Here is a 16,307-nt window from a genome sequence, read left to right on the forward strand (position 1 = left end):
GGCTTTGTAGTGGGGCTGGAGACGCGTTATGCGCGTTTATGCGCGTTTGGCTTTTCTCCGTGCAACTCTAATTCCGGACCGGCAAAGCTTTTGTTGAGAAGCAGACGACCTCCCTGCTTCGACCGCTCAAGCATGGCCTTGTCACTCCAACACAGGCAGCCACCATGTCCTTCGAATGCCCGATTTGTGGAAAACCGGTGAGGCAGAGCAAGATCAATAGCCACATCGACTCGAACTGCAAAGACTTTGTGGAGGTGGACGGGAATGACTCGTCCTCACAACCCCCAGCCCCTTTTTCGGATTTCTTCCAGCCCTTGTCGAAGAAGTCAAGCTCGAAATCGATACCGAAACCAAACAGCACCAGAATCTCCAGCCAGCCCTTACCCGGTGGAAAGAGAACTCTACCTGCTGAGGAACGTGGCGCACCTCAATCCTCTGCCCATGACGACGCCAAACCTGTAATCCCCGCGGGCGACCTGCCTGAACATGTCGTCAAAAAACCGAGAGTGTCAAATGCCTTCGAGAAGGCGGCCCCGCTCGCGGAGCGTATGCGACCACGAACGCTGGATGAGGTTTGTGGGCAGGAACTAGTGGGTCAGAATGGGGTGCTCCGCGGCCTCATAGAAGCGGACCGGGTGCCGAGCATGATACTTTGGGGCGGGGCAGGGACGGGCAAAACAACCATTGCACGGGTGATAGCAACTATGGTGGGGAGCCGCTTCGTGGAAATCAACAGCACCAGCTCGGGAGTGGCAGAATGCAAGAAGATTTTCGCAGAGGCGAGGAATGAACTGAGGTTGGCGGGGAGGAAAACAATTATTTTCTGTGATGAGATCCATCGCTTCTCCAAATCCCAACAGGATGTGTTTCTTGGTCCAGTAGAAAGTGGTCAAGTGACTCTCATCGGTGCTACCACCGAAAACCCGTCTTTCAAAGTTCAAAACGCTCTACTGTCACGCTGCCGCACATTCACCTTGTCGAAATTAACCGACGATGATATCATTTCTATTCTGAACCGTGCCCTAGAGCTTGAGGGTCCGAACTACTCGCCAACGAACCTAGTTGATGAAGAGCTCATCAGATACCTGGCTGCCTTTGCTGACGGTGATGCTCGGACGTCACTCAACTTGTTAGAGTTGGCGATGGATCTATCTAAGAGACCCGGGATGACTAAAGACGAGCTTAAAAAAGGCCTGACCCGTACCCTTGTCTATGACCGTGCTGGAGATCAGCACTATGACACCATATCTGCTTTCCATAAATCGATTCGGGGAAGTGACCCCGATGCGGCTCTATACTACTTGGCTCGGATGATCCAGTCGGGAGAGGACCCATTGTACATAGCACGGCGCCTGATTGTTGTGGCTTCTGAAGACGTTGGACTTGCCGATAACTCAATGCTGCCCCTCGCCGTCGCTGCATACACCGCAGTGGAAAAGATAGGCCTCCCAGAAGCTCGAATAAACCTCGCACACGCTACAGTAGCACTATCTCTATCACAAAAGAGCACGAGGGCTTACAGAGCATTAGGCAACGCGTTTGTCGCCTTACAGGAACCCGGAATCGCCGGGCTTCCAATTCCGATCCACCTGCGGAATGCGCCCACGAAACTCATGAAGGGCCTGGGGTATGGCCAAGAGTACAAATACAACCCTGACTACGCAGGTGGGAAAGTCGCCCAAACCTATTTACCGGACAAATTACAAGGTCGTCAGTTTCTTGAAGATCACGACCTCGGAACTCGCGTTGACCCCGATCTACATAATTCGTGAGGAGCAGAGTATATGCGATGACGTCGATCTTAAGGCTGACATACAACCATTCACTGCGCCGTCATGGCATGACGTGACGGGCGCACTAGTTATAGCCCTGGTGAGCCCGCGTGCATCCCCTCGTTAGTGTATAATGGCCTGGGAAAACGAAACATGCCCTAAAATTCCGTTGCTTATAGAGCTGAAGGCTTGTATGATGACGATGATGATGATTGATAACGTCTCCCAACATGTCTCAAAAGTGATGGCGTACATGGTCAGCTGCACATGGATTGTGAGCATCGCCAAGCACATCTAGTTGGGATATGGCGACTCTCTTTCAATCTCTCAATCTCTTCATCTGCTCGGTACCCGCTGCAATGACGTCGAATGAGCCCCAGTCCCCTGTGACGTCACTTCCGCTGTCACCAAAGCACGTGATTTCACGTTGGTTATTCTGCCACCGCTTTCGTCGCGTTGGTTCGTTGTGCCAAGGGCCCCTGGAGAGAGTCTGTGCACGCCATTCCTCATTCGCGGCGGCCGCCTTCATTGCCGCCAATAATGCGCGGGCATGAAGCAACAAGTACTGCCGGCGGCGACTGGCAGCAGAGATCGTCGCTGGTGAGATTCGAGTGAGCAGTTGCTTTGAGCTTCATGCTTTAAATCTTCTTGGTCTTCCTCTTTTCCTGTTTTCATCGATGTCAAGTTTTACAACAGAAGCATGTTGGCGCAAGCGCAGACTGCGGAGTACTCCGTAGTTGACTAGGTAGCTTAATTTGAAGCCTACACCGTGGCCGACAGGATTCTCCTGCCGATCGGTCTCTGCTGCCCTCCCACGAGCCATGGAGCATCATCTGAACCTGAGGTCCTACGATCAGGATCCATCCCCGACCCAACACCTATCGGTAGATCCCGATGACTCTAATATTCAGGTAAGCCATGGGGAACTGCAAACCTTCCGGGTTTAACATTGCTGAGCCACTGACAATGGATTCCCGTCTTCAAGAATACCCTGGCCACATCTCTCTCTCAAACCTCTGCAGAAGAGTCAACATTTCGAATAGATGCGATATCGATACCGGCTCGCAACACTCCATTCTTTCCCCTGCTACATGATTTTGAGGAAATCCGAGGAGATCAAAACCAATATGCTCACATTGCCGATGGCACAAAAGCGGTCACCAATGCTGGCGTCCATGGTGTCGTTGTTCATCCGGAATATATATCTACCCAGGTGTTGCCAATCTCTCCAATTATTCATCCCCTTGGCATCCCCAAAATCCCCCATGTCGTCTCTCACAGCCCATCCCCAATGTTGACCCGCTTTCCCCAGAAGTTGCCCCAAGAAATTGGTGACGATTTTTCATTGGACAATGCCACAGGATCACATGCACAACAACTTCCAGTCGATTACGGGGATTCGGACGTATTTCAAGCTAGCCAGCCGGCCACATGCTCTCGACAATTGGCGCCAAAATTTGCCAGTAGAATAGCCAATCATGCTCCCATGGTCCTGGGTAAACAATCCTCACGCGCTAAAGTTCGGGAATATACTTTCGTGAGCGAAGATCCGTCGAGAAAATTACCTACCATAGCTTTGAGAGCTCGAAACATCAATTTCGACAATGACTATTCACGCAGATTGTGGGAAGAGGAGCGGCTGCACAAAGAAGCTATGAAGAAAGCTGGGGGATCATGTATATGGTGTAACCAAATGAAGAAACGCTGTGACCCTAGCAAGCGTTGTTCCCCTTGCAGGAGACGCGGTTGGCCCTGTTTCCGCAGCTATGACCAGATTTGGCTTTACGTAGCCCCTTTTTACACCTTCGGAAAGATCAAGCCGTCCGGGCGTGATCGATCGAAGGTTCTTGAGGCTGCAAAGTTGAAGACCTTTGAAAAAGCCTACGAGCTCTGCCGCAAGCTACATTCCAAGCTACAATCTCCCATCCCCCAAGGAAATGCCATCTTGCAGTGTCGCTGGCGCTACCCTAACCCCTCTGGATTGGTTGTTCTGGATTCGTCGCTATTACTTGACCCACTAGAGGAATATCAGCTTCCGGAGGATGACAAAGAAACCTTGATCAGGACAGTCCTCAGTATCGTTCCGGAGCCTAAGCTCTTCAAGGAGAATAATACCTCAGAGAGCCCTACTATCCTCGGTATTTCGATGAAGATGCTGGGTCTAGCTGCCTTCATTATCAATACCGCTCGGGGCCAACCCTTTGCACGACAGACCGATATCCCCCATGGCCAAATTGTACTCCTATATCTCCTTACCTATCTGGTTCAGATCCTTGTCCAGTTGTCCGACGATTTCTCCTTGGAATTATTTCGGCTCCTCCGCCAGAAGAAGAATAGGAAACCTGTGCTTGATGACGCATTCCTAGCTACTGGCCTCTATTATCGTGTTTTGTCTGCATTACATTATTTCGCACCTGGCCCCGATTCGATGATAGAAGTCATACTGTTCGGCGTAAAGAAACAGCTTGGTCCTGTAATATCTCTAATCGAAACTTTATTGCGTTCCGATTTTGTTGCGACTAATTATATCCAAGGATATCTTGGGTTGGCGTCGTCTGCTAAGGAGACAAACTTTTGGATGTACTTTGATCGGCGTGTACCCCCACTCCCTGTTCTGGACGACATGCAAATTTCATTGTATTTTTATGACAAGACTTCGTTTCCGGTCCCTACGGCGTTACACCGAAATTTCCAACCTTTCAGCTTTCCATATCTGTCCACGATTTCTGAGTTGATGTCATCTGAATGTAACGAGATCTCTGATTTCCAGACGGCCGAGAATCGCCCAATGCCTGGACCGGATGTTGTGTCTTTCACAACCCGACCACAGAACGATCAATTTATCACTCATTCCACTGCTCTTGGAATATGGGCGGAGCCTGTCTTGTTTGACGACAACGTAACAGGAGAACAAAAAGACATTATTCTACATGGCCTCGATGCGGAAGGCATTTATAGTCAATCTTCAGATAGCCGGAACCCCATGCAGACCGAGTCGATCCCATCGGAAAATGTTGGATCCAACGCCCAGGATGAGGGGGAGGCACCGACGACCTATTCTCCGGATCCCTTTTTTGATTACCAGAAGTATTTTGACCGCGACGGAGGAACAAGCGGCCCGGAGTAACGAAACCAACCTAATCTCTTATCTTGAGATCACTCGGGCAGACTGCTCATGTCCACTGGACCACACGGCCAACTGTTACTTTTGCTTGTTGATGTAAAAATTCGATGTTTAATTTATGCAGTTTCACATGGTATTTCTCTTTTAAGCATGACATACTAGATATCTGCATTTACCCCTCCTTTCTGGGACCCCTCTGAGCTCTCTACTTTCTCTAGCACAGTTTGGTCACCCCTTGGGGCCGAGCGCAGACCTGCATTTTCGAGAGAGGTGGGAGTTTTCCTGGAGCTTTTGTTACGAACCAGTTCTCTTCGAAAAGAGATGTTATGATTTATGCTCTAGACGGAGTGCTTTCTGTCTCGTGCCTATACACTGATAGAATATCTTGGGGGCGTTCCCATCTTAACTTCTCTAGGCTACTTAATTTAATTCTAGCTTCATCGTCGAATCCTTCCGGGCTTCCAAGTCCAACCTGGCGTTTCCAAAAAGGTACGTCTCTTCAAGGTAGAGATACAGCCTCCTCCTCCAGACCGTGTTGGAGACCTATTCTACCCAAAGAGGATCACCAGAAATGGACCACTTGCGGCCATACACATCCCGACCTTTAAACATAGCCAAAGAAAGATACCATGCTACTATGCTGGGCACTGGCGAAAATATATCCAGATCAACCAGAAAGCCCATCTGAGAGGCGGGAATTTCCCTCTAAAAGGGCACCCGCCTCCTGGTCTGCGTGTTTGATTAACCGCCAAGTTGGTTACATACTCGGTGCATCCGTGTTTTTGAAAACAATGAAGGGACGGACGGACGGACTGGGCAGGTGGAGCTCCCCTCGGAATATCTTCATCCCGGACACGCTAGTCCAGACACGGCCAAGCCTTGTCCGTGAAGAGGCTTAGCGTGAATTCTCGGCTGATCCCTACAGAAACGCTCTGATTGGCTACCGGGGCGTGTTTCATGTTTTGCAACTCTTCATCGCGACAAGCTCCAGCATACGGTGAAGCAATGAAACCTCCTCCGGCGGCTATCTGCAAAGCTGCCCTTCGAACTAGAATCCTGAAGGAAAGCAATGGATTCGCCGTCTCCAATTCGCCATGTCTTCAAATGATCCACCATTTCCCCTGTGAAAGGCTTCTTAGCCTGTCATGCTTAAAGTGCATGGTATTCGAATGATTGGCCACCAGCCTGCACTGAGCTGGAGGAATGCTATTCCTGTCGTGGCTAACCGCCCAGCCAAGCTTTGAGCTTTTTCTGCAGGACCAGTGGCTGCTGTCCGACCTCTCAGATACTCGGGTTCTCCAGACACAGGGTGTAAACCGAGTATCTCCTAAAATATCCCACGCTTGCTTATTTGTCTTTCTGTTTATACTAGTATCGGGATAAACTTCAGCTGTGGAGCGGGCAGCAATGGGATGTACCTTGTTCCCGCTGTTTTTGTCGTTGGCAGCTGATACAACATCGGATCCCGTGAAGAATCGGGGAGATCGGGCGCTATGGCATGGAGTCACTGTCCTTGGGCTCTACAATAAAGAGACCGGCTCTCGCCTTCAGTATTGAATTTAAAATATAATTTCATTCTTCTTCCTATTGTCTCCATTATCTTCCCTTCCTGGATGAAGGGTTTTCTTTTTTTTTTTTTACTTCATTTGTCAACCTTCATTTAATGGCATTTCCTTTCAATAGAGCTTAATAACACCTGATCGACCTGAATAGCCATCTTCTTGCCGGCACTATAGATACTTTCCCTTCCAATTCCTCAACTGTCCTTATTCTCTCTGCCTTTCTTTTCCACTTTTTCTATGCTTGTTTGACACAAGTTGCAATTGTTACATCTTCTGCCACCATCATAGACAGTTGGCAACCCATACTTAAGTCTTTTCTACCGAGAGATCATTCCTTGCTCTACCACATGCGCTGGCCGTAGCCATTTTAGACAACTCAATTATCATGCAGTTCTTACGCTTTATTCCTCGCTCGTCTCCTGGCCTGCCTCCATATGGCGCCCACGACCCTCCCATGATGCAGAACCCCGCGCCGACTACAGCTCCCCCGGGGGCAATCACGCCTTATCTCGGGTTCAAAGCCCGACTGTCGCAAATATGGATCAACAAGTGGACAATATTATTGCTTCTTGTCCTCGCTCGAGTTCTGATCGCTGTCACTGGATTGAATGACAACATGGCATCCGCAAAACGTGAAGCCCTCTCTGCCTGTACCAGCGTCGAATCGATGGGAAGCGCGATGGCATCGATGCCGCATTATATGTCCAAGGGAGTTAACGAACTTACTGCGTCTGGTGTTGAGAGAGCAGTCAATGGACTTATGTCCATGTTGCTTTTGACCGTTACGGGAGTGGAAGAGGTGGTTGTTTTCTTTGTTAACGTATTGACGCAAACATATCTCTGTCTTATTACGCTTGCAGTTTCCGGCAGTCTGCATGTCGCCCTGAAAGTTGTTGAGGACGCTGCTGATTTTCTCAACAAGACTTTGGCAGACGTGACCGAGGGTATCGAGAAGGGAGTCGATGGTTTCGAAGACAAGATTAACGACTTCCTTAAGGGCATCAACAGTATTACCAGTGCGTTTGGCGGGGAGAAAGACCCCCCAAAGCTTGATATTGGCGGAGATCTTGATAAGTTGAAAGAAATTCGTTTGCCTTCCTCCTTGGATGAAGGTCTCAAGAAGATCAACGATTCGATCCCGACATTCGATGAAGTTAATAAATTCGCAAACGATGCTATTCGATATCCTTTTAAAGAGGTTAAAAAATTAATCAACCAGTCACTGGAAGAATATAAGTTTGACCGCTCAGTATTTCCTGTTCCGCAAAAAGAGAAACTGAGTTTCTGCGGCGACAACGATGGAATCAACTCTTTCTTCGGCAAAATCGGGTCCATTATCTCAACAGCAAAGAAAATCTTTATTGCTGTCTTGATTGCCGGTGCTGTCGCTGCGTGCGTCCCGATGGCCCTCTTGGAAATTCGAAGATGGCGTCATATGAAAGAACGGGCGTCACTTGTGCAAAAGAATGACCACGATCCTATGGATGTGGTATACATTGTTTCTAGGCCATATACCTCTACTGCTGGGTTGAAGATCGCCAGTTGGTTCAAGCCGGGCCGGAGACAAGTACTCGTTCGTTGGATTGTTGCCTATGCGACAACAACTCCAGCTCTTTTTTTACTCGCACTCGGGATCGCAGGACTGTTTTCCTGTGCTTGCCAGGCTATTCTCCTTCATGCTGTCAAGAAAGAGGTCCCTGGGTTAACAAACGAGGTTAGCCAGTTTGCCGACAAGGTAGTCATGAGCCTCAACAATGCCTCTGAGCAATGGGCCATCAGTACCAACCGTGTTATCGCCGATACAAATGACGACATCAACCAGAAAGTGTTTGGCTGGGTAAACACCTCTACCACTTCCATCAACGACACCTTAAATGTCTTCGTTGATAAAACTAGTGATGTCCTCAACGACACATTTGGAGGGACGATCCTACATGGCCCAATAAAAGATGTCCTATACTGCCTCATCGGTCTCAAGATTCAAGGTATACAAAAAGCACTAACATGGGTCCATGACCACGCCCATGTTGACTTCCCTAACATGCCAAACGATACATTCTCTCTCGGAGCCGTCGAGTCCATCGCGAACGACAACAAATCAGATCCCGAAAGCTTCCTCGCAAGCCCGGGCGACAAAACGGCCGACGCAATCACCCACGTTGTCGTTCGTGTCACCGAAGCCATTGAAAACGCAATTCGCACCGAGGCTTTGATATCCACTTTCTTAATCGCCCTTTGGTTTGCGATTCTCCTCATCGCCGTCCTGCGTGCTCTCACTCTCGCTTTTCGCCGGGACAAACCCCGTGGTGAAGGCGGAATCGATGCAACATACCACCCACCTGCACCACGCGCCGCGCATGCCGTAGGGTCTATGGAGATGTCAGATTTCTACAATGTTCCTCTTACAGGAGTCCCAAATGCGAACAGTGACGGCGGCTTAGCGCCTAAATATAGCACGACTCCACACGTTCGTGGAGGATCTCGTGGCTCTGATACGGATGAGGAGGAGTACCAAGCGCAGAAATTGGGGTATGCAGGGCAAAGAGACTACGAAGCTGCGTTGAATAGAGAAATGTGCAGGGAGAGTAGTTGCGGGCAGGTTATGTATGGGAGTGAGAAGCGGTAGCTGGAGATTCCTGGGAGAAATTGGTGAATAGACAACAAAGTTAATACTGAGCCTTACGGTATATTCACTCCATTTTCCGTCCCCTTATGTACTTTATTGTTTCATACCCCTTTCGTCTTGCATCATTTTGCTATTTTGCTACTTGGCTTGCATTCATTGTCGGAGATTTGGGGATTGCATGGTGTCATATAGTTGTCAGTACATAGATGCATAGCAGCGGCGCTGTGGTACAAAATCATAATTCTTACCATAAGGAACGATCTGCTTTAATTTACAAGATAATTTAGACCTCCTTGTGTTTATCTTAGCCTGTAGTTTTGATTCCGAAACCTGTGTGCAAAAAAACTGCCTTGGATTAAAGGCAAATGTTTTGTTTATGCTGGATCTTCAAATGCTAACAAACTGAAGGCATAACTATGCAATTGTAGTCACCCCCCTGAAGGAGATGGAAAATGCTCACTTACCTCCGTCTCGCTACCTGAGCTCCCGAAAGAAGCACCGGCATTGGTCGGAGAATTACATATTCTCGATAACTCCATATCCCTATTTCCAGGTCCCGAAAACGTCTCGGACCCAGGTATAAGACTTGACAATGACCTCCTCAACTTAGTGATATTCATGTCATACTCGAACCTTCTCAGTTCTTCCTCACTGCGAGACGTCCGACGCCCGAACACGGTCTCCCTGGGACGCACACACGGTTCCCCATCAAAACGTGGAAGCAATATGCCATCCCTGCCGCCTTCATAGGGGCTAGGAGGGAGTGTCGAGGTTTTATCCTTCGTAAGAGAGGCCAAAGACCAGAATCGGGGGAAAAAGCGGGAGATAAGAGTTTTTAGGGCTGGGGCGCACGCTGCCCAAATTGCAATGTTAATTTCTATGCTTCCAAAGGTGTAGATGGCAGCATGGTAGACTTCAAGGCTCTCGGGAATCCAAAAACGTGATAGTACTACCAAACGGGCGATGCCAATGATTGTTGATCTGCGAATTATGATAAAAGATATCGTATTAGCTGAAGTTCCGAAATGTCGAACATGGAATTTGAGGCGCAGGCCGACTCACATTGCACCCATACCCAAAATAACGACCACAATGAACTTTTGTTTTTTGGGCATGTTCATTCCTTTGACGATAGCACCAGGGATATACAAAGTCCAGCAATCAAGCAATATATTCATGATTGATACGGTAATAAACAACGCAGCGCGGCTGATGCAACGGGGTGGGGACCTCCCAGGGTCAATACTTATCGGAAAATCGTACCCGTAAGCGACAGAAGAACCGCACTGGAACAGATCCGCAAATAACGTGGAAACCATCAACGCCGTGCTAATGGAGAGGAGGATCCAAAGCTGTAATCGTACCGATTTCCGTAGCTGTTCGAGTCGAAGAATGAAGACAATGATGGATGCTCTGATGAAGAAAAGGCCGACATAGTATGCCACTTGAAGTGCTACATTGTATTTTTGGGCTTTGTTTAGATGCTGGGAAGTCATCAAAGGTATATCGTAAAAGTGATATCCGAGCCCGATGGCTTTGATGACTGGTCCAATTAAGTCAATTAGTGCCGGTTTCTTGTAGACAGACCAATGTAATATCGTTGCTAAAAAGAAAGGCTCCAATCCAGGCATACATAGAGAATAACAAACGCTTTCCGTGATTGCTAACCCCTGCCGGACTCATTAGAAGGTTTAACGCCCACGTTTTCGAGCGCTCTGGCATACTAAAGCAATGAGAATAAGGACATCATCTGCAAAGCGACTCGCAGTTAGCGGGGATACTCGGGTCAGATCTATATAGATGCATAATATACACTGGTTGCTCACGTACCCCAACCAAAAGCCTTTGCTAGAGCTCGCGACAGCATTCGCACGGCCACAATCCCAATACTGATGCTCGGAAACACAATAAGGATCGTCAGCGCCGTGGGTTGCAGCGAATCAGCCATTCTTCTTTGACAGCAGTTCTGATGACTGCCGTGCAGTTGCTAGTCACCGAAAGTCCCATCGCATTCTGCAGGAAGAGTTCTGAAAGGAGTGTCAGGGAGTCAGAGTATGAAAAAGCTGCCAAAACAGCTCTGACAAACGGTCTTAGAACGCGATCGCAGTCCGCATAAGTAGGTGGATTTAGGGGGAATGTATTCAGACACCGAAAAAAAAGAAAAAAAAAGAAAAAAAAAAAAAAAAAGAAAGAAAAATCAAAGATGGCACGCCGGTAATTCCGCTCCTCGTTAGAAAGGCTAATCAACAGCAACAGATTAACTCTTGCCACGCCGCGCCCGACAGCCTGGTTCGCCATGATAAAGCTGACCATGGCTTTTCCGTATTTTCCATGGAACCACGGTTTTGTTTAAAAGCCTGTCTGAAGACCAGCGACAAGTCCCAAGCTTCTGCAGGTGAGTACAGTTCACCACGAAAGAAGTTTTCTCAAATAGCGGCTCCTACCTTCCAATTGGTATTACCACCCCTCAGCAGCTGGAGATGTGAAGGCGTGAAGTTGGATGAGACCCGATGGAGTGTCGGCCAGAACGAGGCCAAGCACGGCTTTGCTAAACTGGCCTCTGAATGGCTGGCCAACTTTCCGGGCCAAATATGCCTTGATTTCGACAGACTACGGGAGAATCACGGCAAAAGCACGGCGCAACAAAATACGGACGATCATCAACTCTCGCTCTCTCTCTCTCTGTGTGTGGAACATGTGGTTGAAGAATATAGCAAAAACGTGGCGAACCCAGCCCCTAGATAACGACAAAGAACCCATCTCCCCGATCTTCTACTCTCCCTCTCTCCACAAGTGGATCACAGCAGCTGATCCGTATCCTCTCCGGCGTCGCCGGACTCCATAAGCTCAAAACATCATCCACACCCCACTGCTTCCTAGCGGCTCTCAGGCCGTCTCTGATTGCAAAGAACACAGCACTTCCCATGAACAGAGGCGGTTCGCCGACACCCCGAGAGCGCTGGATTGTGCGCAAGTTTTCCCACTCGACGTCCTTTAGCAGGCTCACGTTAAAAATCTGGGGGATATCGCGGAATCCGGGGATCTTATATGCGCCGGGTCCCCTAGTGAAGAGGTGTCCGGAGGCACGGTGCCAAAGGCTCTCTTCTGTTGTGAACAACCCTTGGCCTTGGATGAAGGCGCCCTCGATCTGCCCATAATCAATGGCTGGATTGATGCTGTGTCCGACGTCCATTTTTATATCGGCTCGAAGAGGCGTCCAGTCGCCAGTCAGAGTATCGATCTGGACTTCCGCAGCGGTCACTCCTTGAGTGAAATAGTAGAACATCTGCCCGGTGTTCTCGCCCCACTTATACCCTATATCTGGAGTTTTGTAAAATCCATTTGCCGACAAGTTTACACGGTCATGGTATGCCGCATCTGCCAGTTCCGTCATCGACGCGTTCGGCATTTTTTCTCTATAAGGCTGGAGGCGGTCATTGAGCTGTTGGCACGCGTTGAAAACCGCATAGCCGTTAAGATCCGAACTGGCTGAAGCAGCTGTGGGCGAAGTATTCGCCACGGTATTAGTGGCTGTCTCAGATATATGGACGTCTGCCTGAGGAACTTTGAGTGCCTCCGCCGCTATCATTACAATCTTGGTATGGAGACCCTGGCCCATCTCTGTTCCACCATGTGCAACCAAGACACTGCCATCTCGATAGATATGCACCAGTGCCCCTGCTTGGTTTAGAAAAGTTACTGTAAACGAGATACCAAATTTTGTCGGAATGATTGCCAGGCCCCTCTTGGACCATTTGTGAGCCTTGTTATATTCTGTGACCGTCTTGCGGCGAGCCGCATAGTCCGACTCGTCCAAAACCTGCTGATACATCAGAGGAACATGCCAATCTCTCAATTCCTGATTGAAATGTGTCTTTTCGTTGGGTTTGTACATGTTTATCTGGCGAATCTCCTCTGCAGGAATATCCAGATGATCGGCGATCTCGGAAATGAAAGATTCCGCAAAGAACATGCCTTGAGGTCCCCCAAAGCCCCTAAATGCTGTGTTAGACATGGTGTTCGTGCGACATAAATAGCCCCGAACATGGACGTTTGAGATATTATAGACGCCATCTATATGCGACAACGCTCGTTCGACAACAGCCGTGGAAAGATCGCGGGAATAACCAACATTGGCATAGACGTCTGCATCTAAGGCTAACAGCTTCCCTTCCTTCGTCACGCCAACTTTCCAGTGGCATAGGAAAGGGTGACGCTGCCCAGTGGTAATCATGTCTTCATCCCGATTAAGCATGCAACGGACAGGCCTCTTTGATTTTTTAGCGGCTACTGCACATATACATGCCAACTGAACCGATCGCGACTCTTTGCCGCCGAAACCTCCGCCAAGGCGTTTTACTCGAGACACGATTTTATTGGCCGCGACGCCCGTTACATTTGCAACATACTTTTGACTAAAATATACCATTAGGACAAGCAACGAATGTTGTTGCCGCAGGGACAGCTTACGTTTCTGTAGGGTTTTGAGTGCTGCTCCAAATCTCCATCTCCCCGTCCTCTGGCTTTGGGATAGCAACGCAAGCCTGCGTTTCCAGGTAGAAATGCTCTTGGCCACCCATTCTGGATGTGCCACTGAACACATGATCGGCTTTTGCAAAAGCGCCTTCGGGATTTCCATTCCTTATATATGGTTTATAATCGTAGAATGAATCCTTCTCAATGGCTTGCTCAATGCTCAAAATCGCAGGTAGCTCTTCATATTCAATCCTAACCGCTCTAGATCCCGCCTCGGCCGCTCTTGGGGAAGTTGCAAGTATCATGCCAATCGGCTGTCCGGCCGTGAGTACTTCATCGACCGCAAAGAATACTTCGTCGGCTGGCGGCTGACCCCACCAGTTGGCTTCTGGGTTCGGCAGATCTCTATGATCCACATACTCCACTACCCCAGGAATATCCAAAGCCCGGTCAAAATCAATATTCAGGATCTTGGCCCGCGCCTTCCCTGAAAGAACAAGGCAGCCAAAAAGTTCATTCTTCTGTGTCGGAATATCGTCCGTGTACTGGGCCGTCCCAGTTGCGTGCTTCAGCGCCGAGACATGCGGAGTCTCTTTTCCCAAGATACCTTGCTCGTAAGCGGCTGCTGCACCATGATCCTTCTGGCCCATGGAAATTGCTCTCTCAATCTCTGGTACAGAATCGGCATCGCTGAAAGCCTGTGGATGCTGCAGGTTCGACAAGATGTCATGGTAAAACCGATAAAAGAATCCAAAGGCAAGACTTTTGCGGTACGTCGGCATTCCCCCTGGAACAGACGATGGAAGGGTAAAGTCTCTTTCAAGACAATCTATCACTCCTTCGAGAGTGGCAGGATCAGTCCATTGTTTGCCAACCAAAAACTTTTCAGCCTTCGGAGCTGGCATGGTCACTGGCCCCATGCCTCCATAAATCAAGTTGGAACTAGTTACGACGTTGGAATCGTCCAGAGATACCCGCAGCGCTGCGTTGACGATAGCAATATCGTCGTCTTTTCGTTTAGCCTGTTTGTAAGCCCTGAGAAATTCCCCCTTTACCTGACTCGCAGGAATTCGCAATCCAGTCACAACCGCATTGGAGTCTAAAGCCGTGGACCTGTATCCTTTGAAAAAATTACACATGGGTATCTCACTCTTCTCGTCTAGAGACTCTGCAATCAAAGTCGTTCTCGTGGCCACGAAGACAGGGTTCAAATCGGAGATAGGAGAAGCAGTGGCTATATTACCAGCGGGAGAGGCCACATTTCGGATTTGCCGTCCAGCAAAATAACGAATTTGTTTCTTGATCGCAGTAAAAGGTTGCCCTCTGAGTGGCCCAAACTTTTTCACCGCTTCGTCACAGATATCTTCAAGATCCGTCAACGAAACGTTTCCTCCCAGCTCAAGGCAATTATCTTTAAAGGAATACTGTTTCAGTTCCGGTATATCACCCACGTACACTGAATCGGCATACTCCATAGCTTTAAATTTTATTTCAATCTGAGTTTCTGTACTTCCTCCGATGATTTTGGCATCAGGGTATATATTCTTGATTTCTAGCAGCTGACGGAGGGTCACAGGTCGATACCAGCGCTTCTTCTTATTTCCGAATGCCAGAGGGAGTAGTTTGTGATTGTGAAGGGCGGGTGGAAAGATCAGTTGCGTGCCCGGGGAATAAGGAATGAATTCGGGCGCTTTGAATGTCTGCTTCACTGTAGAAAGAGTGCTGTCATCCTTTTCGGGTTTGCTGCAGCCTTTAGAACCCCGTTCCATGCAACAGCCACCTCCTCCGCTTGATTGACAACATTTTGGTGCGGAGAAAGACTGAGCAGCATCTAATATTGAACGGTATCCGGTGCACCGACAGAGGTTTCCGTCAAATGCCTCTTCAACATCGTGTTCGGAGGGACTTGGATTGTTGCGGAGAAGGGCATATAGACTCTATAGTCGGTTTGTTCAGCGACCAGGCTTTGAATAGGATGCTTTGCCCGAGAAAAGAGAGTGCATACCATAACAATTCCAGGCGTACAGAAGCCACATTGACTTCCATTTCCCACCGCTATTCTTTGTTGGACGGGGTGGGGATTCTTAACGTCGCCGATACCCTCGACAGTAATAACATGCTTGCCGTCGACACTGACCAACGGAGCTAGGCAGGCATTCACAGAAGCATGGTATATTCTCTTCGTTGTCGGATTCCGGTACGAAACGACCTTAAAAATGAGACATCATCGTTAGAAAAGCTCGTTTGTCCACTCATACCCCCGCCTGATAATACCGTTCCTTACCACGGTGCAAGCTCCACAACCGCCTTCTGCGCATCCCAGCTTGGTCCCTGTCAACCCTATTCCTCGAAGATACTCCAGCAGCGTCGCCTCCGGATCTACAGAGTCCAGCGTGACTTCGGTGCCATTCAGGTAGAATCGAAGCGTATCATCGTACTTCTCTGTAACTGCAGCAAGGGCAGCCCGAGCCTCTCGGGCCAGTTCTTGCTCGGACAGCTGTACAGCCAGTGCCATGTCTTCCGGTAAGTATGGGCGCCCCTTTTGCCTCCTCTTGTAGCAAAAAAGGAGGGGGAGGATATCAAGGCGGGAAATCCGTCGTTCTAAATAGTATCGCGCGAGAGGCCATGGAGTTGTGCCAGGAACTTTGCCGATGAAGTAATCGTCGAAACAGAGGAGGCCAGCCCCCGTTAGTTAATTGGGTGAAAATGGAGTGCCTTGTGATGTCGCTCCGGGACACTCCCCACGA

The 16,307-nt window shown here is 49.0% G+C and overlaps 5 protein-coding genes across 6 annotated transcripts; 3 read left to right on the top strand and 2 right to left on the bottom strand.

Annotated features, from left to right (window-relative positions):
• Nucleotides 1–164: 164 nt before the first annotated feature.
• D8B26_001701 (uncharacterized protein) lies at nucleotides 165–1,772 on the top strand (the record flags this gene model as incomplete). Its single annotated transcript, XM_003065675.1, has 1 exon — nucleotides 165–1,772. The coding sequence occupies one exon, from the start codon at nucleotides 165–167 to the stop codon at nucleotides 1,770–1,772; it is 1,608 nt and encodes a 535-aa protein (XP_003065721.1).
• An 821-nt stretch (nucleotides 1,773–2,593) lies between these two features.
• Nucleotides 2,594–4,899, top strand: D8B26_001702 (uncharacterized protein; the record flags this gene model as incomplete). Its single annotated transcript, XM_003065676.2, has 2 exons — nucleotides 2,594–2,683; nucleotides 2,758–4,899. 2 exons carry the CDS (start codon nucleotides 2,594–2,596, stop codon nucleotides 4,897–4,899), a joined length of 2,232 nt encoding a protein of 743 aa, XP_003065722.2.
• A 1,944-nt stretch (nucleotides 4,900–6,843) lies between these two features.
• On the top strand, nucleotides 6,844–9,084 carry PRM1 (plasma membrane fusion protein prm1; the record flags this gene model as incomplete). Its single annotated transcript, XM_003065677.2, has 1 exon — nucleotides 6,844–9,084. The coding sequence occupies one exon, from the start codon at nucleotides 6,844–6,846 to the stop codon at nucleotides 9,082–9,084; it is 2,241 nt and encodes a 746-aa protein (XP_003065723.1).
• Nucleotides 9,085–9,420: 336 nt separating this feature from the next.
• Nucleotides 9,421–11,235, bottom strand: D8B26_001704 (uncharacterized protein). Of its 2 annotated transcripts, XM_003065678.2 has the most exons (5): nucleotides 10,915–11,172; nucleotides 10,809–10,834; nucleotides 10,718–10,754; nucleotides 10,147–10,627; nucleotides 9,421–10,065 (listed from the first exon to the last, which is right to left on the bottom strand). In XM_003065678.2, the coding sequence occupies exons 1-5, from the start codon at nucleotides 11,030–11,032 to the stop codon at nucleotides 9,513–9,515; spliced, it is 1,215 nt and encodes a 404-aa protein (XP_003065724.2). In that variant the 5' UTR covers nucleotides 11,033–11,172; the 3' UTR covers nucleotides 9,421–9,512. The 2 variants fall into 2 exon arrangements, with proteins under 2 accessions (XP_003065724.2, XP_065979694.1); XM_066123619.1 differs by having other exon boundaries at nucleotides 10,718–10,834; nucleotides 10,915–11,235.
• A 344-nt stretch (nucleotides 11,236–11,579) lies between these two features.
• Nucleotides 11,580–16,248, bottom strand: D8B26_001705 (uncharacterized protein). Its single transcript, XM_003065679.2, has 4 exons — nucleotides 15,845–16,248; nucleotides 15,566–15,769; nucleotides 13,555–15,497; nucleotides 11,580–13,499 (listed from the first exon to the last, which is right to left on the bottom strand). The coding sequence occupies exons 1-4, from the start codon at nucleotides 16,073–16,075 to the stop codon at nucleotides 11,822–11,824; spliced, it is 4,056 nt and encodes a 1,351-aa protein (XP_003065725.2). The 5' UTR covers nucleotides 16,076–16,248; the 3' UTR covers nucleotides 11,580–11,821.
• Between the last annotated feature and the right edge of the window lie 59 nt (nucleotides 16,249–16,307).

This window comes from Coccidioides posadasii, chromosome 1 (genome assembly GCF_018416015.2).
Source record: "Coccidioides posadasii str. Silveira chromosome 1, complete sequence".
Taxonomy (NCBI): Eukaryota; Fungi; Ascomycota; class Eurotiomycetes; order Onygenales; family Onygenaceae; genus Coccidioides; species Coccidioides posadasii.

What these genes read in the sequence shown, in the direction of transcription:
- D8B26_001705 (XM_003065679.2), bottom strand. Translation starts at nt 16,075, where the DNA reads ATGGCACTGGCTGTACAGCTGTCCGAGCAAGAACTGGCCCGAGAGGCT. An exon ending in GTACGCCTGGAATTGTTATG is followed by an intron (nt 15,498 to 15,565) that starts GTATGCACTCTC and finishes AACCGACTATAG; the next exon opens with AGTCTATATGCCCTTCTCCG. An exon ending in ACTCAAAACCCTACAGAAAC is followed by an intron (nt 13,500 to 13,554) that starts GTAAGCTGTCCC and finishes GGTATATTTTAG; the next exon opens with TCAAAAGTATGTTGCAAATG.
- D8B26_001704 (XM_003065678.2), bottom strand. Translation starts at nt 11,032, where the DNA reads ATGGCTGATTCGCTGCAACCCACGGCGCTGACGATCCTTATTGTGTTT. An exon ending in AGCAAAGGCTTTTGGTTGGG is followed by an intron (nt 10,835 to 10,914) that starts GTACGTGAGCAA and finishes GTCGCTTTGCAG; the next exon opens with ATGATGTCCTTATTCTCATT. An exon ending in ATTTTGGGTATGGGTGCAAT is followed by an intron (nt 10,066 to 10,146) that starts GTGAGTCGGCCT and finishes CATAATTCGCAG; the next exon opens with ATCAACAATCATTGGCATCG.